Source organism: Triturus cristatus, chromosome 1_2 (assembly GCF_964204655.1).
Source record: "Triturus cristatus chromosome 1_2, aTriCri1.1, whole genome shotgun sequence".
In the NCBI taxonomy this organism is placed as follows: Eukaryota; Metazoa; Chordata; class Amphibia; order Caudata; family Salamandridae; genus Triturus; species Triturus cristatus.
Window position 1 is genome coordinate 1,095,121,007 of NC_140580.1, and position 27,951 is coordinate 1,095,148,957.

A 27,951-nucleotide genomic window follows, 5' to 3' on the forward strand; every position below is an offset into this window, starting at 1 on the left:
TTAGAGAAAGGTGACTGTTAATGCTCTCATTAGGTAGAGCATCAGGACGCAAGGAAAAACAAACAGCCCATTAGACATTGTTCCCATCATAACTGGAAGATGACTGACCTGGCTGGCGGGATTCCTTGGTGTATGTTGTAAGACAGCACAGCTGAAAAAGTGTCTGTGCAAACTTAATAAAGTCAAGGGATGGGAAAAGCATCCCTGTAGACATTTCTACATTGTATTGAGTCCGCCTAGTGGTCACAGGGCTGTAAGAGGATTTGATCCTGCATGGGTGACATTTTCTCCCTGGCTGTTCCTCCGTGGAGGGAATTTGAGTACTAGGCTAAGGAAAGTATTAACTTGATTTGAGATGTGACTAAACTCCCACAATGCCAAAGCAAAATAATCCTCAAAGTTAAACTGGTTTAGGGTTACCTGGCTCATCCTTGGTAAATTGGCCACATTAAGGCATTTCTCCGAGCATCTAGTATATGTGCAACAACCAAACAACAATACTGCTAACAAATATGGAACTTAAACGGTACAAACCTAGTTGGTTATAATAATTTAAATAGGTAAGAAAATGTCACACAAAATGAAGGAAATTAAATATAGCAATGTAAAGTTATATAGATAGAAAAAAAATGAACAATTGTAAAACATTTGGAAAAGGTCTTTAATCTCATCCTAAAGGAAAGACAAAACACATTTTAATATGCCAGTGACTTCCATGCATTGACTGGGACCTAAGCACCCTCCTGGCTGACCTATGAGTTCACGTTTTTGGATTCAAGTAGGTGTGTGGGCCTCCTGGGAGTCTTCTTCTGTCTGCGTGTTGAAGGTCTCAAGTAAAACAATCTTCCGAACCCGTAACCGGCTTGAGCTGCAGAAGGTCAGGTACATTGGTTGATAGGGCAGCCAGTAACTCTGAACTTCACTAATAACTTCAGAGTGGGGACATCCACTTAAATTAATGAAGCTGCCAGGGGGGTGTCGTTTAAGGGATAGACTTGGCGTTTGTCCCTGTTCCCCAAGAATGCTTTCTTATGGAAAGTAAAACTTTCTATGTTAGCGTTGCTACCGTAAGGAAAAATCTTCAAATCTTTGGAACTAGCTCCTTATATGATAGTCCACTTTGCCTGTTGAAAGGGGAAGAGAGGTTCCCACAATTCTGAGCTCCGATTCATAAGAAAAGGCAATTTCCAACAGGTCCACTGGAATTCATCCATGCAAGAAACAAAGTACTGGCCACACCCACCGGGCTTAGGAGGACGTTCCGCCTGAGCAAGCTGTATTCTTTGACACAACGTGGGAAGCTTATAGAAATTCTTTTTATTTGGAAACATTTTTGTTGTACAGAAAGAAAGAAAATATTGAATGAAAAGCAATGAAAAAGAGATATAAAGAACAAGAAAAGTGATCCACAGGAAGTCCTCTTTTGTACATATCAACTGATTTAAAAAATGCCATTCGTGATACAGAAGGAAGAAGAGATATAGAGTGGCTTGTTTTTGTCAGAATATTGTCATCGCCCTCACTCGACAACGATGAATGCGCACAGTATAGCTGGAGCGTCATGTATATCGGAGCAAAACGTCTTCTCGAGGAACTAAAAGTCCAAAGAGACACAGGCAACTGTGGGGAGAAGGGGAGATAAGGTGGGGGGAGGAAAGTGAAGATATTTGACATCAACCTCAATCCATGAATCTAATATGCGCAACAAGACATGGACACTATGCATGAATCCTATCTCCTGTGACATATAATCTCCCTCTTGGAGTATCAGACCACATACGTGGCCTAAGTATGGGACAAACAGAGGGATGGAGATGAAAGCCAGATGCTCAAGGAGTATGGTGGTCCTGTGTGGGACACTCACCCACCTCCTGCCCAAGTAGGTTAGTCACCTAATGCAGGAGTTTCAAATGGGAGGGAAGGGTCCCATATTTTCGAAAAGATGCTCATTTACTCTTGGACCTCATGAATCATGTTCTTGTAAGTGGTTACCCTCAGCAATTTGTAACTTTATGATATATTATCTTTCATAGTAGCCTTTCTCCAATGCCTCCAATACAGAGTTTGTCAACAGCCAGAGCTGTCAACAGCCAAAGAAGAGTCTGACCTAAGCCAGTACATCAATCGTGTCACTATGTACTGGCAGTTGTGTAGATCTGGTGATCCACTGGTCACTCTTTGTAGATCATCTCTTCCAGAATACGATTGTGTAATTCGATGTTGTGGGACATGACGTGTATGTGGAACAGGTCACACTTAGAATGGCAGCATTGTTAGCCGTCAGGATGGGAGGGAATGTCCCTGTGTAAACTAAGAGGTGTGTAGTGCCAGTTATTCAATATCTTGAAGTAGAAAAACTGCAAACCCACCTCCCTGAGGCATTCGTCGGGCGAGCAGAGAAGCGCAGTCCTACCCTCTTCGGAGAAGTCGGTCAGTAATACGGGCTGACAGAAGAGCCTAGAGAGTGTCGTCGAAGCTGGAGCGCAAGAGTAGAAATTCTTCATGTGCTTACCTCATTGGCTGCCCTTTTCACTGTGTACCCGCCCTTTCCTACACACAAGCCACTCCTGCCATTTCCAATCAACAACAAGGGCTCTGGACCGCCCTTGAAATATTGGGCAAGCGTGGTGTGGGTGAAGGGAGCGGTTAACCTTTAAAACATATGAAATATTTGTAAAGTTGGGTCGAACAGTGCACTTGTCATCAACTGCTTTCTCTTAAGGGAAACTTCTGAAATAATCAATACTACCCCCTGGCTCAATCTCCGCAGCATTGTTTCTTTGTAGCTGCAAATATTTACAGGTGCCTCAAAGGAAGACTGTCCATCAATGAGCAGGGGCCTCAGGCAAAGGTCAGTGCCATGGAATGAATGCTTCCCTGTGCATTGTCCCCAGCAGAGACTCCTGTGCTCTGACAAACAGCATTATTGTGCTGCAGTAGATGCATTGCACAGCACTGTGTCCGTGCTTGAAAACACTTCATCTAAGACATCAACGCGGAAGAGAGAACTGTCATCAAAGTCGCTTCATCATGCGTCGGGGTAAAGCCGTCCTAGGATGGTGATCTGTCATCTGGCAGGTGGTTGCCGTCATTCAAATATTGGTGGTGCTCAAATATTTCAAGACACTGATCAATATAGGAATCTGATTTGATTTGTAGAGCACCTTATATGATCTGCATGACTCAATCCTCTGCAGCATAGATCTGGCTTTTTCTGTGTCATCTCTCTGCTGATTGGCTCACCCTGTTACCCACTATGACGAGGCGCAACTTTCAATAATCTAAATAAATGTAAAAAAAGCTAAATCATTGTTAGATGGGTCCTACCAAAATACCAATGGGCTGCTCTGTATGCCAGGGGGATGGTTAAGATGGAGGGTGGGTGCGCCATAAGACAGGGCACATCCCAAGGGGCGAAGGGAGATGAATATTCCATTGAACCAACCTCTATTGTTATTTATTTATTTAAGAGTCTTATATAGCGCTGGCCAGACCCGAAGGTATCAGAGTGCTTTACAACATTTATCATGCTGCAATCGGACACACATTATTTCAATAAACAGCATTGTCTCGTGTCGAATCCTGTTAAGGCCTGGAGGGGATCATAGGAGTGAATCAAAAGGTAGGAATAGAGTGGTCAGTAGGGCCAGACCTTGCACAGCATGCTGGAATTCTGCTGAGTGTGACTGAGCATTTCTGGGTTTATCGCATGGCTGCTCGATCTGGAAAGAAGATGCTCGCTTTGCCAGGCGGCTGCTCCCATGACCACACATGCGCAGCATGATGGGGCTGAGTCCAGTGTGCCTGGAAGCTGCTCAGTGCTTTAGAGCGCTGCATACACACAATAGCCAGAGGTTAAGAGATATGGCTAGAGTGTGCCCATGCCATGCTCAACACACCAGCGTCCTACTCGATGTGCCAGGGTGTTTCTCAGTGTGCGAGGGGATTACTCAGTATGCCAGCAGGGCGCTCCCACATACATCCATGTGCTCGCAGCTGATACATATAGGCTACTGCTTGGAATATAGGGAGCTGCTCATTATGCCATGGTGCTGCTCGAAATGCGAGCGGATTGCTAAATATGGCAAATGCTCTCTATGCCTGGGTATTGCGCAATAACGTAACAAAACATAACATAACACATGTATTTGTAGTGAACACCCACCCCTTAGGGCAGCACGGCACTGTACAAGAGGTGTCTATTATTACCCATCCTAATGGCCAGAGGGCATTTCAGTGTGCCCGGGATTCTGCTGGACATGCCAGAGATCCTGCCCTACTCACCGAGGAAGTTACTTGAAATATCAGGGGTGCTGCTGTCTTTAGAACTGGCTCTTCCGTATGCAATGAAAAGCGTAGTATTCCATGCTGGTCTTGAATCCAGGGTGGTACCGGGCACGCCACAGGCACATTGTGCCAGTGGGGCTGCTCAAGAAGCGGTCAGTGCCGTTGATACATATGTTGGTTCATACTTTAGGTAACAATGACCCCGCTCCTCAGTACCACAAGCCCTATCGTGGGCGCACCCTTCATTTAAGGAATTGCGGTAATGGGATTCGGAGTAAGTGGGAGGAGCCCTAGTCCCTGGAGTAACTTTCTTGCAGGCCGCGTTCATTTTATGAGACATTTGCACCCATGGCCCAGATGATTACGCAACGCTCTCAAACTTGAAGGGAGTTCTTAAATGTGACGTCGTCAGTGGTTGTGACCTGCCCTGTCGGGACATTTGTGTGTGATGCAAGGGATATCTGCAATTAAATTGGCAACATAAATATTTACAAATTGCGCAATCCATCACATCAAAGGCACATGCAAGCCTCCTCCGCAGGATCACCAAAAAAAGAACAACAATTCCACTCACATGGAGCGCGACTGTTGATTTAAATAATGACACAAGCGACAGCCGGAAGACAATAACATAAATACAAGATAACTCAGTGAGTGAAGCCTCACTTCTAAATTCTATGTTTGAAAGGCTCGGGGTTGAGAGCTCTTTCATCCATCCAGGATATATTGAGTACTTATTAAAGATGTGTGTGATTTCGCATGCAAATGTGAACCAAGGTCACATGATGAATAAGGTACACAAATTATTCAGAATGAATGGTATATATCCCTATCAGAATTAATGAACCTGCACTCATAAAATGTGTAAACAAGATATTTCAGATGAGAGTATGCTCCCTAAATCGGTAAGTTGAAGGACAATGCTAGTGGGTTATATTCTTGGCAGGGTCGAACAGCCTTTCATCCTTCTGAGACAAAACGGCAGCCGTTTTATTCATCTAGTAATAATACGTGTATTCACAAATGGTCCTTGGAAAGTGGTTTGGGTAAATGCGCTGTATAAATTACAAATTATTGTTACTTTCGTAATAATGATTCTGGTGCCCGCACATATTTCTCATAGCAATGTGAAAATGCAAATACAATATTGAGAAAATGCAAAATGAATGTGTGTGTGTATTCCAAGGACTAGATTCCCGCCCGAATAAACCTAGCGCTGGAAGGGGGGGGGGGGGGGGGGGGGGGGGGCAGAGAGGGTACAATGGGAAGCGCTCTGATAAACAGAATGAACTGGGAACGTTTCACCTCGGCGAGAGATGCAATATGCTAGCCCATCTCCCAGACAGTATTTTTATGCGAGCTGATGGTTGCCAAGGCAACAGAGGCTTTGGGGAGTCTCCTGTCGACGCAGCGCGCTGGCCTGTGCGCGCCGAGCGCAGATGTTGGAGACAGTGCGCGCAGCGCTGGCGGCAGCGGTGGACAGGGCAGCGCAGCGCGGGGACCATGCGCCCAGGAGCCCGTGTGCCAGCACCCGCTAACCCCACCTCCCCCTCTGCCTCCCACAGGGCTTTCTCAGCCGCCGCCTCAAGGGCTCCATTAAGAGGACGAAGAGCCAACCCAAGCTGGACAGAAACAACAGCTTCCGACACATCCTACCGGGCTTCAGGAACACCGACAATGACAGGTGAGCCCAGCCCGAGAGCTGCCTTTCTCTTTATTCTGGAGCTGTGCATAGCGCTGCCTGTCGGATGCAGTGGCCTCTGGGCGCTCTGAGGCGGCCACGGCTTTGGGTGGCCCATAATATGCCCTGTACGCGCGTGCAAGCGGATAGACTGCAGCCGCCCTGGGCAGCCAGATGTAGTGGTTTTGTCATTCAGTCTGAAGGGCCATCAATAAAGGCGGGATGAGCTCATTTAAAAAGCAGGGAAGCAGCGTTTCCCTTCCCCGGGCGGAGGCTCGAGCCCCGCGGGGTGAATGCATTGGATTACTATGGAGTGAGAACATGTCCTTATCTGTTGTCTGTGAATTATTTGAGAGCCCGCCTCCTGCCAGATGTGCACAACGTGCCCTTCCTCCAGACCCCTAAAGCCGTCCCTCTTCCCCCTGAGTCCTGCTAGCCCACTTTCTGCCAGAGGTTCGGAAGCCCACCTCCCTAGCCCTCTCTCCCCGATCCTAGCAGCCCACCTTATACACAAGTGACCCCGATCTCAAGACTGCAACCAGCCCACCCTCCGCTGGATGTACACAAGCGTGACAAGCCCACCTCTCTCTCTCTCTCCTTCATACCCCCGCAGCCCACCCTACACACAAGTGACCCCGTACCCCAGACTGCAACCAGCCAACCCCCTGCCAGATGTACACAAGCCCACCTCTCTCCCTCTCATATCCCAGCAGCCCACCCTTCACACAAGTGACCTCATACCCCAGACTGCAACCAGCCCACCCTCCGCTGGATGTACACAAGCGTGACAAGCCCACCTCTTTCTCTCTCTTTCATACCCCCTCAGCACACCCTACACACAAGTGACCCCATACCCCAGACTGCAACCAGCCCACCCCCTGCCAGATGTACACAAGCCCACCTCTGTCTCATACCCCCGCAGCCCACCCTATACACAGGTGACCCTGAACCCCAGACTGCAGCCAGCCCAACCCCTGCCAGATGTACACAAGCCCCCCCTCTCTCTCCCTCTCATATCCCAGCAGCCCACCCTATACACCAGTGACACCGAACCCAGACTGAAACCAGCCCACACGCTTCCAGATGTACACAAGCCCGCCTCTGTCTCTCTCATACCACAGAAACCCACCCTGTACACAAGTGACCCCGATCCCAAGACTGCAACTAGCCCACCCTCCGCTGGATGTACACAAGCGTGACAAGCCCACCTCTCTCTCTCTTTCATACCCCCTCAGCACACCCTACACACAAGTGACCCCATACCCCAGACTGCAACCAGCCCCCCCTGCCAGATGTACAGAAGCCCCCCTCCCTCTTCCTCTCATATCCCAGCAGCCCACCCTATACACCAGTGACACCGAACCCAGACTGAAACCAGCCCATCCGCTTCCAGATGTGCACAAGCCCCCCTCTGTCTCTCTCATACCACAGAAACCCACCCTATACACAAGTGACCCCGAACCCCAGACTGCAACCAGCCCACCCTCTTCCATATGTACACAAGGACCCCGAACACCCGACTGCAACCAGCCCACCCTCCGCCAGATGTACACAAGCCCTCCTCTCTCTCTCATATCCCAGCAGCCCACCCTATACACCAGTGACACCGAACCCCAGACTGAAACCAGCCCACACGCTTCCAGATGTACACAAGCCCGCCTCTGTCTCTCTCATACCACAGAAACCCACCCTATACACAAGTGACCCCGAACCCCAGACTGCAACCAGCCCACCCTCTTCCATATGTACACAAGGACCCCGAACACCCGACTGCAACCAGCACACCCTCCGCCAGATGTACACAAGCCCTCCTCTCTCTGTCTCTCTCTCACACCCCAGCAGCCCACCCTATACACAAGTGACCCTGTACCCCAGACTGCAACTAGCCCATCCTCTTCCAGATGTACAGAAGCCCACCTCTCTCTCCCTCTCATATCCCAGCAGCCCACCCTATACACAGGTGACCCCCAGACTGCAACCAGCCCCCCCTTCCCGATGTGCACAGGCCCACCGCTCTCTCAGACCTCGTCACCCATCCTGTACACAAGTACCCCCAACACAAGACGTCGACAAGCCCACACACTGCCAAAAGTACACACGCCCTCCCCCAGAATCTCATCATCCACCCACCTGTTTACAACCTCTAAAGACCCCTTTATTTTGCAAGCTCCTTACAGCCCCCTCTACAAACAACCATAATCCACCTCTCAGAAATCCAAAAGCATCTTTTTCTTCAGACCCCCACCAGCGCACATGTCAACACATACACACGCCCTTTCTTCACACCACACACGTTCTCCGCCCCCCAGATTTACGCGACCTCTTACCACAAACCATCACCAACCTCTTCTGCCCCAGAACTCGTCTCTCACCGAGTCCCACCCGAGACATCCTCTTCCGTAGACTCGCACACCCTCCTCTCCTCAGTTCCATCTCCCTCTCCACCAGACCCCAGCAGCCCCGCTGGGACATAGTACCAAACCCTCCCTCTTTCTCGCGACATCACAACCCCTCCCTAACCCCTCAGCTTCTCCTCTGCCCATTATTCTTTAGTTCAGATCAGAAAAGCTCTTCTCCCCCCGACCCCCTCAACAGCCTCTTCTCCCAGATCATCGCCCCCCCTTCCATGAGAAGAGTCCAAGCTGCAGGCTCTCCCAACCCCTCCATTCCTGGACATCCCTTGTTCCTACTCACATCCTCAGACAGCCACTCCACCAGCCGACTGACCTAGACCCATCCACACCGTGCTCCCTTACACTCCCACCATAGACCTCAGAATCCTCCTGAAACCTCCTCCTCCCTGGCCTGCTCTTCCTCACACCTTTAGGGCCCCCTTACACATCTTCACAAGCCATGCTCTATTCAACCAATAACGCCCTCTTCCCAGACCTCAATGAGTATGTTCACAAGTACCCTCGGCCTTGGATCTCCACGCGCCCCCCTCCTCCAGATCTCTGACAGCCACTCCTTACCCCTGAATTAGTAAGAAATCGTGCCCTACACTCAAGACCAACTCTCCCCAGATCCCAAGACGCACCAATATCCTTCAAAATTCCATAACCCACCGACTCCTCTGACATACAGAAGAATATCTCTCCTTTATACCTTTACAAATCCCACCTCCTCGCCAGGTGCACATAAATGCCCCTCTCCCACAGACCTCCAACTGCCAGTGGTGGACTGTGAGCTAATAGCAGCTCTGGAAAATGTTTCCATACCCCCCAATTTATACCGAGTGAGTGCTGCTGGTGAGTCCAACCATCTCCAGAAGGATTTTTTATTTTGGGGCGGGGGTTCAAATAATGTATGAGTCTATGATAAATGTGTATGCCTTCCCTGGGGGCTGTTTGCCAATCTAGACAACTGATGACCCCCCCATCTATCCGCCTGTCAAAGCAGGGCACTGGTCCTCGGCCAAGCAGGCATGCTCCGTGTCCACACCTGCCAATTGCTCTCTTAAAACTACTACACGATACCACTTCCAAAAGAACCACAACCTATCCACTCGCCAGATCTACAAGCCCCCATCCTTTCACCATCCCCGCTCTCCGCTGTAAAAGATCAGTACCCACATACCACAAGCAGCACCCACCTACAAACCAGGACCTGACCGTGATGCTGGTACTAACTTTTATCCAGGCTTCCACAAGCCACCCTTTCTCTGAGGCCTCCACAAGCCACCTTCTCCTCAGACCATGACAGGATGCGCCCCCGACCTCTACAAGACCCCTTCTCCCGAGACCTCCACAAGCCACCCCTAAACGGATCTCCACAAGCCACCCTTTCTCTGAGGCCTCCACAAGCCACCTTCTCCTCAGACCATGACAGGACGCGCCCCCCCCCGACCTCTACAAGACCCCTTCTCCCGAGACCTCCACAAGCCACCCCTAAACGGATCTCCACAAGGTACTCTTTCCCCTAGACCATCACAACCCATTTCTCCCCCAGATGTCCACTAGCCAGTGTCTCCCCAGACCTCCAGGATGCACCCTCTCCCCTCATCTTCACAAGTCGCCCTCTCTGCCAGACCTCCAAAAACAACCTCTCTCCCAGACCTTCACAATTCACACACTCTCTTGGCCTTCATAATTCACCCTCTCCCAAAGGGTTACACTCCTCCTGCTGCACAGATCCTCACAACTCTCCTACCCCAGACCTTCACAAGTCACCACCATCTCTGCAGACCTTCACAAGCCACCCTGCAAAGCAGCCCTACACACCTCTCCCCAGAATCCATGCCTACCCTCGCCGCAAACCTTTTAAACCCACTGTTTGCTCAAACCCTCACAAACCACAGGTTCTTCGATCATTCAAAAGCCATCACCTCACTCACTTTCAGAAACCACCCTTTCACCATCAACTTCTCAAGCCACCTTTTCTCCTTACCCCAAGAAGCCACCCCGATGACCAGACCTCCACAACCACCCCTCTACCTCGATAACCTGCCCACTCTCCACGCCTCCAGAAGCCACCCCGATGACCAGACCTACACAACCACCCCTCTACCTCGATAACCTGCCCACTCTCCACGCCTCCAGAAGCCCCCCCGATGACCAGCCCTTCACAACCACCCCTGTACTTCGACAACCTGCCCTCTCTCCACGGCTCCAGAAGCCACTCCGATGACCAGACCTACACAACCACCGCTCTACCTCGACAACCTGCCCTCTCTCCACACCTCCAGAAGCCACCCGATGACCAGACCTTCACAACCACCCCTCCACTTCGATAACCTGCCCACTCTCTACGCCTCCAGAAGCCATCCCGATGACCAGACCTTCATAACCACCCCTCTACCTCGACAACCTGCCCACTCTCCACTCCTCCAGAAGCCACCCCGATGACCATCCCTTCACAACCACCTCTCTACTTCGACAACCTGCCCTCTCTCCAGGGCTCCAGAAGCCACCCCGATGATCAGACCTTCATAACCACCGCTCCTCCTGGACAACCTGCCCTCGCTCCACGCCTCCAGAAGCCACCCCGATGACCAGACCTCCACAACCACCGCTCTACCTCGACAACCTGCCCTCTCTCCAGGGCTCCAGAAGCCACCCCGATGACCAGCCCTTCACAACCACCACTATACCTCGACAACCTGCCCTCTCTCCAGCGTTCCAGAAGCCACCCCGAGGACCAGCCCTTCACAACCACCGCTCTACCTCGACAACCTGCCCTCTCTCCAGGGCTCCAGAAGCCCTCCTTTCCCCAGACCTTCAGAGCTCTGCCTCTACCATCACTCAGACCTCTAGTACCTCCCTCTTCTCCAGAGGGCCACCCTCTCCCATGTATCTTCTGAGCTCTCTTTTCCCACGCTGTCATCTTCCAAGCCTTCCACATGCGCCCTCTCACTCAGGTAGTGAATAACATTGGTGTTACTGAATGTGCACATCAAAGATCCCTCATGGCACAACACCACACAGCCACAACTCCCAGCCAACCAATGGCGTCTTGTGCAGACTGCTGAACTTTCTTCCTTTGAATTATATGGGGTGCCTAAATGAGAGTGACGAAGCATAGAATCTACAGGTATTGTTTTTATTGTGTTATGCATTGAATAATGATGTGCAAGATTTTAACTGATCGAGTAGTCTGTGAGTGACTAAGGAGTCTCGCATAGCTCTGCACTCTGAACTGAACTTTGCCTCTAGGCGCTATCTCAGTAAACATAATTTTCAGTTAAAGGCACACAGTGCACATTGCTCGTGTTCGGGATGTTTCTGTGGGTGCATTATTAGAAACCGAGGCACGGAAACATGAAATGAGATTGATTGCGGTTACACTTAAGGCGCTATACGGTTTCTCCTTCAACCATCTCCATAGTGCGTGCGTGCAGTGGAGAGGCTGAGGGTTCAAGTGGAGGGACGTGGCAGTCATACCTGCATTCACTTGCCAACCAGAAACTAAAGGCACAGCCAGTAAATGTGCTGGTGGTCCTCTGTGTTATGCTGCTTCTCCCAGTAAGGTGGCCAAAATCAAGGTCAGATGTCCTTGGGCAAGTAAGGCCACTAACATATCTGAAAACCATGTTTGCAAGGTTGTTTGTGGCTTGACAATGCCTGTTGAGGGAATGATTATTACTGGTGTGGGAGCCAAGAGAGAGGAATCCAAGAGCCTGCATTGACCTGAGAGGAAGTTAGCAGGACTGGTATGCAGATATTTGCCACACTGGGAGAGGCGTTCTGGTGCAAGGATATTTGCCACACTAGGCAAGGTGATTTGGTGCAAGGATATTTGCCGCACAAGGCAAGGTGCTTTTAGTGCAAGCATAGGTGCCACACTAGGCAAGGTGTTTTTAGTTCAAGGATATTTGTCACACTAGGCAAGGTGTTTTGGTGCAAGGATATTTGCCACTGTAGGCATAGTGTTATGTTGCAAGCATATGTGCCACACTATACAAGGTGATTTGGTGCAAGGATATTTGCCGCACAAGGCAAGGTGCTTTTAGTGCAAGCACAGGTGCCACACTAGGCAAGGTGTTTTTAGTTCAAGGATATTTGTCACACTAGGCAAGGTGTTTTGGTGCAAGGATATTTGCCACTGTAGGCATAGTGTTATGTTGCAAGCATATGAGCCACACTATACAAGGTGTTTTGGTGCAAGGATATTTGCCACTGTAGGCATAGTGTTATGTTGCAAGCATATGTGCCACACTATACAAGGTGTTTTGGTGCAAGGATATTTGCCACTGTAGGCATAGTGTTATGTTGCAAGAATATGTGCCACACTATACAAGGTGTTTTGGTGCAAGGATATTTGTCACTGTAGGCATGGTGTTATGTTGCAAGAATATGTGCCACACTATACAAGGTGTTTTTAGTGCAAGGATATTTGTCACACTAGGCAAGGTGTTTTGGTGCAAGGATATTTGCCACTGTAGGCATGGTGTTATGTTGCAAGAATATGTGCCACACTATACAAGGTGTTTTTAGTGCAAGGATATTTGCCACAGTAGGCATGGTGTTATTAGTGCAAGGATATTTGCCACTGTAGGCATGGTGTTATGTTGCAAGAATATGTGCCACATTATGCAAGGTGTTTTTAGTGCAAGGATATTTGCCACACTGGGCATGGTGTTTTCAGTGCAAGGATATTTGCCACAGTAGGCATGGTGTTATGTAGTAAGGATATGTGTCACAGTAGGCAAGGTATTTTTAGTGCAAGGATATTTGCCACAGTAGGCAAGGTATTTTTAGTGCAAGGATATTTGCCACAGTAGGAAGGTGCTTTTAGTGCAAGGATATTTGCTACAGTAGGCATGATGTTATGTTGTAAGGATATGCGTCACAGTAGGCATGGTGTTTTTAGTGCAAAGATATTTGCCACACTGGGCATGGTGTTTATAGTGCAAGGATATTTGCCACACTGGCATGGTGTTTTTAGTGCAAGGATATTTGCCACCCTGGGCATGGTGTTTTTAGTGCAAGGCTATTTGCCACAGTAGGCAAGTTGTTTTTAGTGCAAGGATATTTGCCACACTGGGCATGGTGTTTATAGTGCAAGGATATTTGCTGCAGTAGGCATGGTGTTTTTAGTGCAAGGATATTTGCCACAGTAGGCGAGGTGTTTTTAGTGCAAGGATATTTGCCACAGTAGGCATGGTGTTTTTAGTGCAAGGACATTTGCCACACTGGGCATGGTGTTTTTAGTGCAAGGATATTTGCCACAGTAGGCGTGGTGTTTTTAGTGCGCGAATATTTGCCACAGTAGGCAAGGTGTTTTTAGTGCAATGATATTTGCCACACTGGGCCTGGTGTTTTTAGTGCAAGGATATTTGCCACAGTAGGCGAGGTGTTTTTAGTGCAAGGATATTTGCCACAGTAGGCGAGGTGTTTTTAGTGGAAGGATATTTCCCACAGTAGGCATGGTGTTTTTAGTGCAAGGACATTTGCCACACTGGGCATGGTGTTTTTAGTGCAAGGATATTTGCCACAGTAGGCATGGTGTTTTTAGTGCAAGGACATTTGCCACACTGGGCATGGTGTTTTTAGTGCAAGGATATTTGCCACAGTAGGCAAGGTGTTTTTAGTGCAAGGATATTTGCCACAGTAGGCGAGGTGTTTTTAGTGCAAGGATATTTGCCACAGTAGGCGAGGTGTTTTTAGTGCACGGATATTTGCCACAGTAGGCAAGGTGTTTTTAGTGCAATGATATTTGCCACACTGGGCCTGGTGTTTTTAGTGCAAGGATATTTGCCACAGTAGGCGAGGTGTTTTTAGTGCAAGGATATTTGCCACAGTAGGCGAGGTGTTTTTAGTGCAAGGATATTTGCCACAGTAGGCGAGGTGTTTTTAGTGGAAGGATATTTCCCACAGTAGGCATGGTGTTTTTAGTGCAAGGATATTTGCCACAGTAGGCATGGTGTTTTTAGTGCAAGGACATTTGCCACACTGGGCATGGTGTTTTTAGTGCAAGGATATTTGCCACAGTAGGCGAGGTGTTTTTAGTGCAAGGATATTTGCCACAGTAGGCGAGGTGTTTTTAGTGCAAGGATATTTGCCACAGTAGGCGAGGTGTTTTTGGTGCAAGGATATTTGCCACAGTAGGCGAGGTGTTTTTAGTAGAAGGATATTTCCCACAGTAGGCATGGTGTTTTTAGTGGAAGGATATTTGCCATACTGGGCCAGGTGTTCTTTTTCCAACCAATGCTTTGAGCCAACATTTATTGGCTGCTAGCTAGGGCTCTAGTGCACGTGCTGCAAGCTCCTGCGTGTCCTGCCACTCCTTGGATCCCAGCTAGGAGACTTGGTTCACCGGTGAGAAGCCTGCCCTGGAGAGCGCATGTGCTGGGAGAAGCTTTCATTTTGGGGACAGTGTCTCTGCCACATGACCCCGGACAGACATGATGCTGATTGCAGGGCCCCCTCTATTGCCTCCTCTTGGGTCTGAGATCATGGACATATGGACCAACATAGGCGCTTGACCCAAGCGGTCCAGGGGCATCTGCTTTGGTGTGGAGGCGGTGGGTATCAGTGGAGGGGGCGGGTATCACAAATAGTTATGTTCTCTTCACCCTACAGCTGGGGGGGGGGGGGGTATTGGATCTCAAGCTGCTGTATGAAGATGCAGTTATTCTAGGGCGACAGAAATATAGGGCACCGTGTTCTGTAAGGCTTCTTGGCACTGCCTCGGAGCTGGCCATGCAGGCGCCAGTTCATTAATACCGAAAGCGGGTTCAAAGTTGGCAGCGTGTTCTGCTTCGGTTCATCGCTACCCCTGCAATGCAGGCCCCATCTATCTTCAAGTGCTTGGAAAAGTACCGTGGAGCAGCATTGTTTATGCGCTACCCTCAGGGTCTAATGCTTCCAGAGAGGCGTCGTCTTTTGTTCGATGCCAGTGACGTACGGGACTGCTCTACCCGGTGGCGTTGGCATCTCCACCCCAGGAGGTGGGCAGCCGACTGGAAGAGGCGAATGTTACCTTGGAATATGAACACATGTGGGTTTTTAACTTGATCATGGGGTAACACAGACATATCATAACGCGATTGGGGTGTCCGGGCCAATAGGTGACGGCTCAGTGACGTCAGGGCAGGGCTGTAATTTGACAGGTCCATGGCCTAGAAAACCCACTGAAGCCTGTCCTGTCCCGAAGCACAGACAAGTGGGACGCAGAGCACTCCAAGGGCTCTGTTGTGCAAAGCAACTATAATGCACACAAGAATTCCCAAAATAGTGTTCTTTAATATTGTATGCGAGTAAAAAAGGTTTAATGCTTGTGCAGTGAAGGGGGAAGACATACAAAAACGTCAGCTAGTGCTATACAAATTGTCTTACTCTTCAAGGCGCTGATTGGCAGAGGTGTGATCCCTAGAACCATTATTGTTCGTGGTTGTTGCCCCGATGGCAGGGTTTGAAGTTCACCTTTACACTATTAAGGGGTCAGCAAAGGCAGGCAACACCTCATCCCGATGAGTACACGACACAATACTACACCATTTCTCAGTCCAGTGTGTGCAGAGTTCACCCCCCTCACCCCTTTCCTAGACAGTTCTGAAGAATGGACTTTTTTAAGGTCGAGAAACATTTGCTTTTGCGTCTAATTCATTCTTTTTTTTAATCAACAACGGTGTGCATTTGTCGAGCATGTATTGTGATTGTTATGGAAACTAGCTGGGTGTTGTGTTGTGTTGCGTTTTTCATGCGGTTTTCAGACAGGCACACCTGATGAGAACTATTCCCATCGAATGTCGGTAAAAGTGGCCTTGTGTGTATGTCTCCTTGCAGCGCCGCTCTGCTAGGCGCGTTGTTGGGGCTGCCTGGTGGAGCCAGAGACGGGCTCTCTGGGAAGGGTTTAATATTAATGGAGCCCGAGTGATGTCTCCTCGGCGCTGGACAAAGGGTGGCGCGCGGCGTGGCAGCAGCCGCGAGATATTTCATTTTGTCGGGGCTTATTAAGGCAAGATCATGAATTGCTAATGGCCAAACATAATGGCATTGAAATGCTGGCAAGCCCTGGACAGGTTTTCTGACAAGCCAGGGGGAGGCTTTTATGTGGAAATGTGTCGCTATTCATGGCATCTCTGCAGTCCTTTCATGAGGAGGCTTTGGGGGGACTTCAGAGGCATTGTGGCCAACCAGAGGAATCCAAAGGAGAGAAAATGTTAGCATGAGCATTGCGCAATTTATGGAAACGAGCATGAGCGAGCAACAATATGGGACACTCTATAGGGCGATGAGAGCATATGGGAACCGAGTGCAGGGGTAAGAGCACAGGTCACAGAAACAGCCCTGGTTGTGTTCATGGCAGTAATGCGTAAACTGCTGCTTATGTGTGGTTCAAATGTCCTGTTGCATACACAGCGTTTAAACACCAGTGCTTTGCCTATGTCTAGGTAAGAGAACTAAAGCACAGTGTGAAAAAGTGATTTGGCCAAGATCACACACTAGGGTGAAGACATGATTGTAATGCTGATCCCTTTGATGTCTTCTCCAGACATGCAGAGACCAGGCCACCGCTTACAGCAATCATCAGAAATGATGATTGGCCCAGGGGGGTACTGGGAGTCCCAGAATTCTAAGCATCTCCAGACCTTCTAAGTAGGGCGGACGAAAAGGTACGGGAGCCAAACTGTGATCTAAACTACACCATGGTCCAGTCTCTATTAGAGAGCAAAATATGGGATTTAAATCCTTGATCAACACTTCCAAACTACTGGGACTAACTCTTTCAGGTTCAAGTTCAGTAGCTGGTGCGTGTCATCACAGAAGGAGCCAACATTATGTAAATAAGTCCAGCCCTGCCTTTAAAAGATCACCCTGGTCTAAATCGCAGACCATGGCCTCCCTGCGTGAGACAAGAAGCTCTCAGAGACCTGGTTTCGCCATATTGGGCCTCGTCAGTGGGGTGAATCATGAGTCTGTTGGCACTGGGAGAAAGGGGTCTGTAGTGCATCTAGGTATGTTCTACACCTATGGAGACACTAAGCCAAACAAACTTGATTGACATTCCGGGAATCATCCTTCTAAGTAACTATGAGTACCCTGGCCACCATTTTCCATTTTTTGTAGATGGTCTGTTTGCATCAGGTCAATCAGTTCTATAATAGAAACGACAAGCTAACCAATTATGCTGACTACTGAATTCCAGGTGATTTCGCAGCATTAGCTCAGGCATTTCTACTGCATTTCTTGTTTTCTATTGAGAATCCCACTTGAACAGACGGTACTATTTGTTAGATCAATTTGATCTCTCAACAAAACTTGGCTAAGATCTAATAGACCAGGATGAAGTTTCCCATTGGACCAGACGGACAGCTCAAATAGAACATGCCCAGATTCCCCCAGAGCAAGCTGAGTTTAGCATGAGATCAGACGGAGGATTTTAGTAGACCGGTCTGAAATCCCACTCATGCAGAATGAGGTCACTAGAGCAGGCTGAGATACACTAGATCAACTGAGATCTCCACTAAACGAGGCTGAGATCCCACTGAACCAGGATCAGAGTACCACCCTGATCAGTCTGGAATCATTCATAGATCACTAGAACAGAGGAAAATCACTCATCGGACAAACTAAGATCACCACTAGACAAGGCTGATGTTCACAGTAGACCAGGTGGAAATGTCCATTCGGCCACATTGAGTTTTACATGTCAACAGAGTGACATCTCCATTTCACTAGATGATTTTGTAAATAAATGACGCTGGAACCATAGTTAGACTATGCTTTGATCTTCACTAGACCAGTCTGGGTTCTCAAGCAACTTTAACCTTTTCATTGGTGCATGCTGGGATCTCTGAAAGACCAAGACATAGCTTATCAGTAGACTAAGAATGGAATCTGTACTAAGTCCGGTAGAGATCTTCACAAGATGTGGATAAGATCTCTACAGGACTAGTTGAGGATGTCCACTAAAATAGGCTCAGATGGCCACTAAATATTGTTCATATTTGATCTAGGCCATGATTAGATCTCCTACAGAACAGGAACAGATGTTCACCAGATTCATGTCCTTCATTTAAGTCAGGCTGGAGTCAACACTAGATTAACTCCTCATATTCTCTTAGACCCGCATCAACGTCCCCACTCCAGCCTCTCTGACATCTTCTGCATTTCCTCTGAGGTTTCCTGTAGACAATAACTTAGATGCAACAATAGGAATATTGAGATTTGTGCTAAACCCACCCTGCAATATCTGCTCAACCCCAACTAAGTTTATGATGAAACTGCAAAAGATTAGCATGGAGGTACTAGCTTCATTCTTGCAGTGCTTGTAAACTCTGCTGGATTAAGATGGACTCCAGATCCATGCTGGGATATTGGTAACGTGATGCTTAGCTGCGTATTAGTCTCACAGTGATCTACCACCCCAAAGACTTTGATCCTGTGTGGAATGGGCTTGCACCTTACAATCATTGACCTCCCCCGGTAGGTCAACCAGTGCACCTTGTCATCTAGCCATGATCCAAGGATCCAGGTGCCTTCCTTTACCTGTGGTCTGTTGCTTAATGCACACAATTACAAACTGAGCTGTAAAGATCAAACATGACAACATTGCTTCATGCAAAATGCTTTGCAAATGCGATGTTATCACTAATGAACCCAGGGGCTGCCATAAGAGGAGAACTGCAACAAGTAGCTAGAGACCTTCAGAGTTCTCACAATAATATCAAACAGCACTGTAAAGTACATTGATGACTATGTGTCTAAAAGACCATCTATTCTGTAGAGTTGTTGTATACAGAAGTTTGAACTGATTGGCTATGGCCTTTACATTGTATTTAACAGTTCATATGGCCTGCAGGAAAGAAAAACTGCAATGCTGCTCTGAAGGTACAAACCTACAGAAGGTTCAAGCACTAGGTGCCAGCGATACACACTAGATGTATAAGAACTTTTCCAGAACTTTGTCCGGGAAGGAGAGCATGTAAATGGGTGGGTAGTTGTGGGCTGGGTGGGATTGGCTGATGGTTTCTGGAGTAGAGGTTTGATCTCGGCATGCTTCCAGCCCTCTGGCAATATGGCCGTAGTTATTGATGTGTTGAGCAGGGAGGTGAGTTCTTGACTGAGTTTTTCTTTTCCGGGGTTAAAGATGTGGTGTGAGCAGGGGTCATTCGATGCTTCTGAGTGGATGGAGTTCATGACGGCAGCGGTTTCCTGGGTGGTGAGAGTGTTCCAAGTGGTTAGTCGGGGTTCCTTGCCAGTTGTGCTGATGCTGTGTTGGTTGAGGAAGTTGGTAGGCTCAGGTCGCGGTTCGAAATTCTTGTAGATAGTGGAGATCTTATTGTGGAAGTAGATTGCGAGGTTGTTGCAGCGCTCCTGTGAGGGAGTGATACTGTTATCGGTGGCTGCAGGGTTGGAGAACGCCCGGACGATGTTGAAGAGTTCTTTGCTGTGGTTGGAGCTGGACTGCCATGTTGTGAATTTGATGAAAGGGGTATTTTGTCTTGACAAATAACCATATGTAAGTAAGGCAGTGTGTGGTGTAAATGCTGGCTTTAGGAGAATGATGTATAACATATTGGTATAATGCTTGCAGTGGTCTTGAATAACGATTGCTAATGATTGAGCGATCTCCATTGCATTGTATCTTGATGCCTCTTGAAGCTCAATCCTGACGACGTTTCGCCTCTCCTAGTTGGAAACTGTTCCTGACTGCTGAGTGATTGATGTTGTGAGCCATATATCTTCATATGCGATGCCCAGTGTTCACCTCAACTTCTTCTCTGAGGACCTTTACCTTGTTTCACAGGAATATTTCCTTTAGGTTTGATCACACGCAACATTATGCCTTTTTACTTCGTTTGAGAATGATATTCTCCATGCTGGACCTTAAACCTTAACTGATCACTGTTGAAGTCCCTGGGCATTCAGTGAAGAAAGGAGACGGAAATATCATAATGCTATAGCTAGCATTGAGTATGCTAGGACAGTGATAATCATGCATAGACAATCAATGTCCTGATGAAGGTCCTGGCATTTCATTGAAGGAAGTGGACGAAAACAATAACACACTATAGCCTGAGCTGAAAAGGCTTGGAAAGTCATAATTATTTAAAGGAAGTGAAAGTTAGCATTTCTGTTGAATTTTCATGTATAACTGTTTTTGTGACTTTATAATTGCTTTTGCTTTGTCTAAATCATGATTTATTCTTAGCGAGGGCCACTTGTTTCTTTTTTTTGTCTCTTTGGTTCCCAAAAATCTGTAAATAAAATGACATATATATTTATAAACCCCTGAGTCAAACTGAACAATTTTGTTTCTTGACATATTCCCTGGAGCTCATGTTTGAAGGCCTTGTAGATTGGACCATGGAGGCAGGTGTCTTGTTCTACAGGTTGTGCTAAAAATAAAAGAGAAACAGAAGAGGATATTTAACTATGGAAACCTTGTTTGTTAAGAGTATGCGCGTGACAGGATTCACTAGGGGGTCTCGGGCCACCTGTATCATACCTATATTGTTTACTAAGAACATGATTTGTATCATGTATAGCATTTCTGGCCAAGAGGCTTAATAAACAAGACATATACAAAAGCATTGAAACACTAGTTTATTTACAATCAAAATATTGGCCTTGTAATCCTCCCCAGACATTTTAGGAAGGTAGAAAGGGCTTCCCATTTGGCAGCTAACTTGGGATCTGTGGCCAGGACAGGTGGGTCAGCTGAAGGACTAAATTTCCAAACATTGTCATTCTTTTCAGCGAGTCCTTTGAAATGACACTTAGACCATATACATTTTACCCATTCTGCACATCTTGGGTCTGATCCTTATTCCTTATGCAACAATGATTATATTTTCCATTGTTGATTTGTTTATTCCTACCAATTCTTCAGCCCAGATTATAGTAAAACTCTCTCTCCGCCAATAGCAAAACTACCCCCGTTTAACAATCTCTCACTCTCCAACTGATATGTTGGTGAATACTGCTCGATATTAGGCCTGGGTGTGAAATTCCGCTCTGCTCGCGGAGTTTATCCCACTCCGTAGTGCGCATAAAGCGTGTAGTTCCCAAAAACTCAGTGGAGTGGCGCGGAGTGGAGTTTTTCCTCTCTGGCGGCTCACCAACATTAAGTTGGCGAGCGAAAAAAACTCTTACTCCAGACCCCCTCTAGGCGAGATTTCTCAACATGGGTGGCCGTGGCTGGTAGCTACCGCTTGTGTTGAGAACCCTTACACTCATGTTGAGGAAGCTGACATTTAGGTAGAACATCTACTCGAGTGGTAGAAAGAAGCAGCACCCTCTTGCACTGCAAGTGGTGCCGTTCATGCTGATTTTACAGCACGGTACAAACACCTGGTGCCAAAAATCAGCGTGAGTAGCACGACTCTGCCACTTGCTGAACTCCACATAGCCATGTGGAGTTTTCTGGTAACTCCACAAACTTCGCCCAAGCCTACTCGATATCGCCTCACAAGTCCCAAAACCTCCCTCCTCCCGCTTACCCTTCACGACTGCCTTGCAAAAGAGTGAGGAAGTTGGTACCCAGGCTCCAACAGTATAGTGAGATAACTAGATGAATCTACATCACCAGGTGAGGTGCACCATCCTACACTCCTGCCTTCTGGGAGATGTAACCCTGGTTCATCTCAATTGAACCAATTGGACTAAATATCTAGGATACACTGGCTTGTGGAGTACAAACGTAATCTGGAATATGGAATCACTGATGACATGGAATAATCTTGTAACCATCCACAATCAGTGCCATTTCAATATTTACACTCACCACCAAGTGAGTGACCGCTCACAAAACCTGTGAAAGCAGAACAATGCAACTCATAGCAGCCAAGTGGCCCAAAGTCCTGTGAAAAACCCGCAGCCAGTAGCGTGCAGCCCGCTGAGATTTTAGACGCCATACATAAAATGTTTAAAGCAAAGCTGCAAGTAACAAAAGTCAGCCCTCGATTCGCCGAAAGCAAAAAATGGCTGTGGTTTACATATAACATTTAATCACCGGGACCTATACATTGTGCAATGTAGGAATGAGGAAATTACCTACTTGCTCTGCTGAATCCAGTGTACAAACTTCTAATAAATATAAGTAAAAATGCAGGAAATTTGCGGCAGCAGAAAGTATCTCACACCCCCTCCCCCTCTCGCCCCCCCCCCCACTACAGTATTATATTGTCGAATCCACAGCGTGTAGGCACGTTCCATGTCAGACATTGGTGGTAACCACCAGGGCCGGACTGGGAACCAAAACCGGCCCTGGCAAAGTGCTCGGCCGGCCCCCCCCCCCCCCAGGGCTTGGGGAGCCACCGAACTCTTTACCAGGGCCGGTTTCAGACCGATTTTGTTACAGTGTCGATTTTGCAGCTAGGCTGCAAAAACGGCCCTGTAACAAAACCGACCCCCAGGGGCACAAAACCGGCCCCCACCCGTGCGGCGCACCGGGGGTTTGCCCGGTGCCCGCTACGGCCAGTCCGGCCCTGGTATCCACACACCTCCTTTATGCTGAGGTCCTGTTTGTGTGTGTGCCCGTCTGAAGCTCTGTTGCAGTCTGTGCTTTTATGGACAAGGCCAGCAGATTGGGGAGAGTGTTGTTAACTATCACCGCTTTGGGGTGCTCTCTGCTTCGGGGTGTGGGCCTCACACACTTTCTTATGTGTATTTAGTCTGTAGTCAGGGCCGGGCTGGAAACCAAAAACGGCCCTGGCAAAGTGCTCCGCTGGCCCCCAGAGGGTTGAGGGTGCAGCCGAGCTGTTTGTCAGGGCCGGGTTTGGTCAATTTTGTTACAGGGGCCGATATTGCAGCTATGCTGCAAAAATGGCCCTGTAACAAAAACTCCCGCCCCAGGGGCCCAAAACCTGCCCCCACCTTGGCGGCTCACCGGGGAAACGCCCGGTGCCCACAACAACCAGTCCGGCCCTGTCTGTAGTCTGCAAGTTTCAAAAGCATTGGTAGTTAAATAAATGCCCAGGAGCCATCTGATTTCATTACCTTTGCTTAATGTGTGCCCGTGGTGGGCGCTGGCACCAGTGATTAATTTGTAACCAAATAAGTACCAGGGCTCTCGTCCGGAAGCCACTGCAGCTTGCACCACCGATTGCCCTATCAGATCTGTCGATGACACTACCAACCTAACTACTAACCATCACACTCCCACAAATGTGACAATTCAGACAGTTTCAGGTCCCCAAAGCTATAAGAATGGCTTGGGTGGCTGGTATTAGTTTAATGTATATTGAATTAAAAACAACTGTGGCTGTGCTCATCTCTATGTTAGACAAACAGACTGTCATAAGTGCTGGTGTTGACAATTAAGTACCATTGCTGAGCACTGGAAACCACCGGCTCGAATTAAGCACAGGCAGGCATTCCGTTTGTGGACTGGGACTTATTTTCATGATCAGACTTTGAGAAGCAAGAAAGAGAAAGGCAGAAAATGGGGGAAGTGGAAGATGTAAAGACAGCGACAAAGAAAGAAAGCAATCATGAAAAATAACCTGTAACATGAACTAAAGAGTCCGGCAATGTTGGGTGGTGGGAGGATGATGGCAACAGGTTGAATCAAAACTAGGCATCCTTGCTGTTCTGCAAACGCGGCATTTGGCAGCGTTGCAACAAGCACCTAAGAAAAACTTTCGCCCCACACTGTTTCTTTACAAATAAAGAATTGTTTTGCCCATGCTAGTTGTTGCCAATTATTTTGATTTTATACAGGCTCACTGTGCCTTTTATTGACCTCAGAAGGCGAAAGTGGCATTATTTGTGCCTATGATTTGTGGGTTGTGAGAAGTTGGCCTGGTATATGCTGTTCACTAATTATAGTGGGCACCTGGCACCAGTCCAAACGACCCTTATTGATGATTAGGTTAAAGACAACCTTTATTGAAAGCTATCCTAGTGGTAGCTATGGAGAGCAGCCTTCAGGCTAAGTCTCGAAGGAATGTAAAGCAGCTTGTTTTACCAGATCAGAACCTCCTGAATGACCAAATGAAAGGAGAACCACACAAGAGATATATAAAATATATGTATTTAGTACTAAGCACTCTCTACTAACCTCTTTATGAGATTAGAGCACAAAGCACACAATAATAAATCACTAGAACAACAGTAAATAGCACAATACACAGCGGGCTCCAGGGGGAGACCGAACCATATACTAAGAAAGTGGTATAACAACCATGACTTAACTAGACACAGTGCCTAGAGCACGTAGAATCACTGGGACCCCAAGGAACCACCCAAAGTAGTGACACAGGGGACCCACGGAGGACAGGTACAGTGTGTAAACACAGGCGCGAGTTCCGTACAACTCTGTGGGAAAGTCGCGGTTGGAATTTTAGAGTTTAAGAACACTTCGGAGAGGACTTTAAGCAAGCCCTTCGGAACATGGAAGGTTCTAAGGCCAGCACCCTTGAGAGTACCAAGATACCCGTGTTACCTATCTCCGAGGAGCCGGGTGCATAGGGGTCAAGTGGTGTCAGAAACCTTCGTTGTTTTCAATGGTGTGATGCTAGAAAGTGCTGCTGCTGGGAAGATGAAAAGTGTCCGGTGGAATCCAAGCCTGGATCCGAGGTGAGAAGAACCTGAAAGCAGAGGGGACAGAGTCTGGGTCACTTCAGGGTGACCAGGGGCTCAGTAGACGAATGCCCACCGATGTCGGGTGCTTCAGGTGCGAAGATAGAATGCTTGACTCTGCAGCCACGGGGACCAGGAGACGTTGACGACAACCAAAGTCTGGAGGTGAGCTGTCCCATGAACGATGTCGAGTGCTGGGGGGGTCAGTGTCCGGATTGAACACCAACAAGCCTTGGCAACTGCAACCCACATGGTCAGGGGAAACAGGCTACGGTAAGGACCAGCAAGGTCCTGGGGACTCTCCAAGCAATGGAGAGTCTGGGCACGTCTAGAGGAACCAGGAAAGCCCAAGGAAAGTCAAAGTTACCTTCACAGGGACCCACAGGCCAACGGACCAGAGATCGCGAAGGGACCTCGAGCTGAATCACGAAATACCAGCCCACGAAACACTCGTGGAGTGTAGGCTGGAAATCTTCAGTGGAAATACTGTCTGGGGTCAGGACTACAAGTAGCCTAGAGCACAGCCTCCGGGGTCGCCAAAAACCATATGCTGCTGCAAAAGTACACGGTGCACAGGGATTCAGGTTGCACGGTCCCCACAAGGGATACTGGTCTCAGACTTGCTGAGAGAACAGATCGACCTCCGAGTCCTCGGGAACGCACCTCCTGTGTTGCAGAAATCTTCGGAGTCCTCAGGAGCTCGGGAGATGCAAACTGGTCAGGTGCGTTTAGGTGCCTGCCTTGCAGGGGAGTAACTCCTTTACTCCAAGGGAGATTCTTCAGTCGTCCAGCGAAGCGTAGATCGTCGAAGTACTTGGTTTCTGTAGCAGAGTTTAGTCCCGGTAAAATCTAAAGTTCTGTAGTCAGGGTTCCTACTTTATACCCAAGGAAGGGGTAGGACAAACTCTAGGGACCCACTTATGGGAGGGTCAGGACAGAGGGATGGCTACACCCCTGTCCTTTGTCCAGTTTCGCGCCAGAGCAGGAGCAAATGGCTCCTGCAACCGGTTTGAACTGGACTATGCACAGGGACACCAAATGTGGCCGCAGTGCAGACTTCAAACACTCTGAGTGCACCCACCCAGCCCCAATATGTTAAATCCTGTCTGGGAGGTGGTCACACCTCCCTGTGACAGGAAACCTATTGTCAAGCCTTCCCCTGCTCGAGCTTGGCTCAGCAGCAGGAGGGCAGACTCGTGTCTGTGGCTGGCAGCATCCATTTTGTGATGCCCAGGTCGAGAAAGCTGGTACCGGGTAACCCGGTAACCCACAGTAGTGGTTCTAGAAGGGAGGAATCATACCTCCCACACCAGTTACTGGTGTTGTAGTATGATTCCAAGGTGTTTGACACCAAACACAACATGTTTCTAAGCAGCTGTTTTAAAGTTAGCATTTACCGTGAGGTTATAATGCACTTAAATATATATGGTTGGCTGCATCACAAACAACCCTGGAAAATAGGTTCCGAAGGCTGCAGAGGGGCTCTGCCCATGCAGGAGCACGCTCTCACATAAAACCCAGCACCCTGCCTTCAGGACTGATAAGGCCTGCCATAGAGGTGACTAATAGGTTTATATGTGCAGTGATTTAGAATAGATATAGTGCACCTATATCCAAGTAAGGGGTGCATGCACCCCCTTACACATGCTGCAGTAGCAGACCTGTGGTGTCAGTGTGAATGGTCTCTCAGGGGTGGCATAATACATGATGCAGCCCCTGGGAGGCCTCTGGGGTACCTATGCCCTGGGTACATAGTATACCACATACTAGGGACTGATAAGGGTACCCCGGAAACCAATCTGAAGTGTACCTAAAGTACATGCAATCAATTTAGGGGAGAAGGCAGCTAGAGCTAGGGGTCCTGGATAGCAGGATCCCAGTCAGTCTAAGTCGAAAACAGTGATACATCCGCAAAAAGTGGGGGTAACCATCAGAAGCAGATCCTACTCTCCTACATGGGTCACAAGCAGATCCTTGCATTCACCCACTCAGTTATCGTAGCAGCAACGTAATCTTAGGCAAGTGATCCGATAACTGCAGAAGAGTGTGTTGTGCTCTGCGGTTGTGAGAGTGCAGCGAGTGGTTACTATGGCCACAGCCTCCCTCGGGTCCTCCTGTGTTCAGCCCTCAAGGGGACCAGCCATACCTTGCCACACTGTGAGTAAATGAGCATGCACTGCCAGGCTCTGTCTTTTTCCACAAAGGGCGATGTTTACCACTTTTCAGACTGTTCAGGAACTGGTCCCTGCACTCACGAGGATGCAGACGGAGTCAGCCCTGTGTGAGGGATGAGCCAATCCTGTTTCCTTCTTTGAATCCTGGTACCCGCATCCTGCTAGGTTATCCTATTGTGATCTGCCAGAGCAGTTCACCAGGGCTTGTGCGACACAAGGGCATTTCGGCAATCCTTGTGACATGCCTTGCACCATTCTTGGAAACACAGGAGCTGGTTTCTCATGAGAGCTCATTGAACTGCCACTTACCTCCTTCTTGGGCTTTGACTCTCACAGGATAGCAAAGTCGAAGGCTCCGTTCTCGGGATGCAAGGTCTCACAGCAGGTGATGGACCACCCAGATAAAGTGCCATTGACACCTGGCTGTCTCAAACTTTCTGTAATTCTCCTTTGAGGTGTGCTTCTTTCTCGGGGTACAGGAGCTCACAGAGGGTGATGGACCACCAAGATAAAGTGCCATGATGGGTTGACACGTGCCTGCCTCACACTTGCTGTTGTTCTTCTTTGAGGTGTGCTTCTTTCTCAGGGTACAGGAGCTCACAGCGGGTGATGGACCGCCTAGATAAAGTGCCATTATGGGTTGACACTTGCCGGTCTCACACTTGATGTAATTCTTCTTTGAGGTGTGCTTCTTTCTCGGGGTACAGGAGCTCACAGAGGGTGATGGACCACCAAGATAAAGTGCCATTATGGGTTGACACTTGCCTGTCTCACACTTGCTGTAGTTCTTCTTTGAGGTGTGCTTATTTCTCTGGGTCCCAGGCTCCCAGTGGGTGAT

At 48.4% G+C, this 27,951-nt stretch overlaps 1 protein-coding gene across 8 annotated transcripts in view; it reads left to right on the forward strand.

The window, feature by feature from the left end:
• The window catches only part of DAB2IP (DAB2 interacting protein), a 1,477,580-nt gene that overhangs the window by 886,040 nt on the left and 563,589 nt on the right, over window positions 1-27,951 (forward strand). For all 8 annotated transcript variants that reach the window (XM_085613689.1, XM_085613692.1, XM_085613691.1 and 5 more), the window contains one exon: window positions 5,853-5,971. In XM_085613689.1, the coding sequence (XP_085469815.1) occupies window positions 5,853-5,971 (119 nt within the window). The remainder of the gene's footprint in view (window positions 1-5,852; window positions 5,972-27,951) is intronic.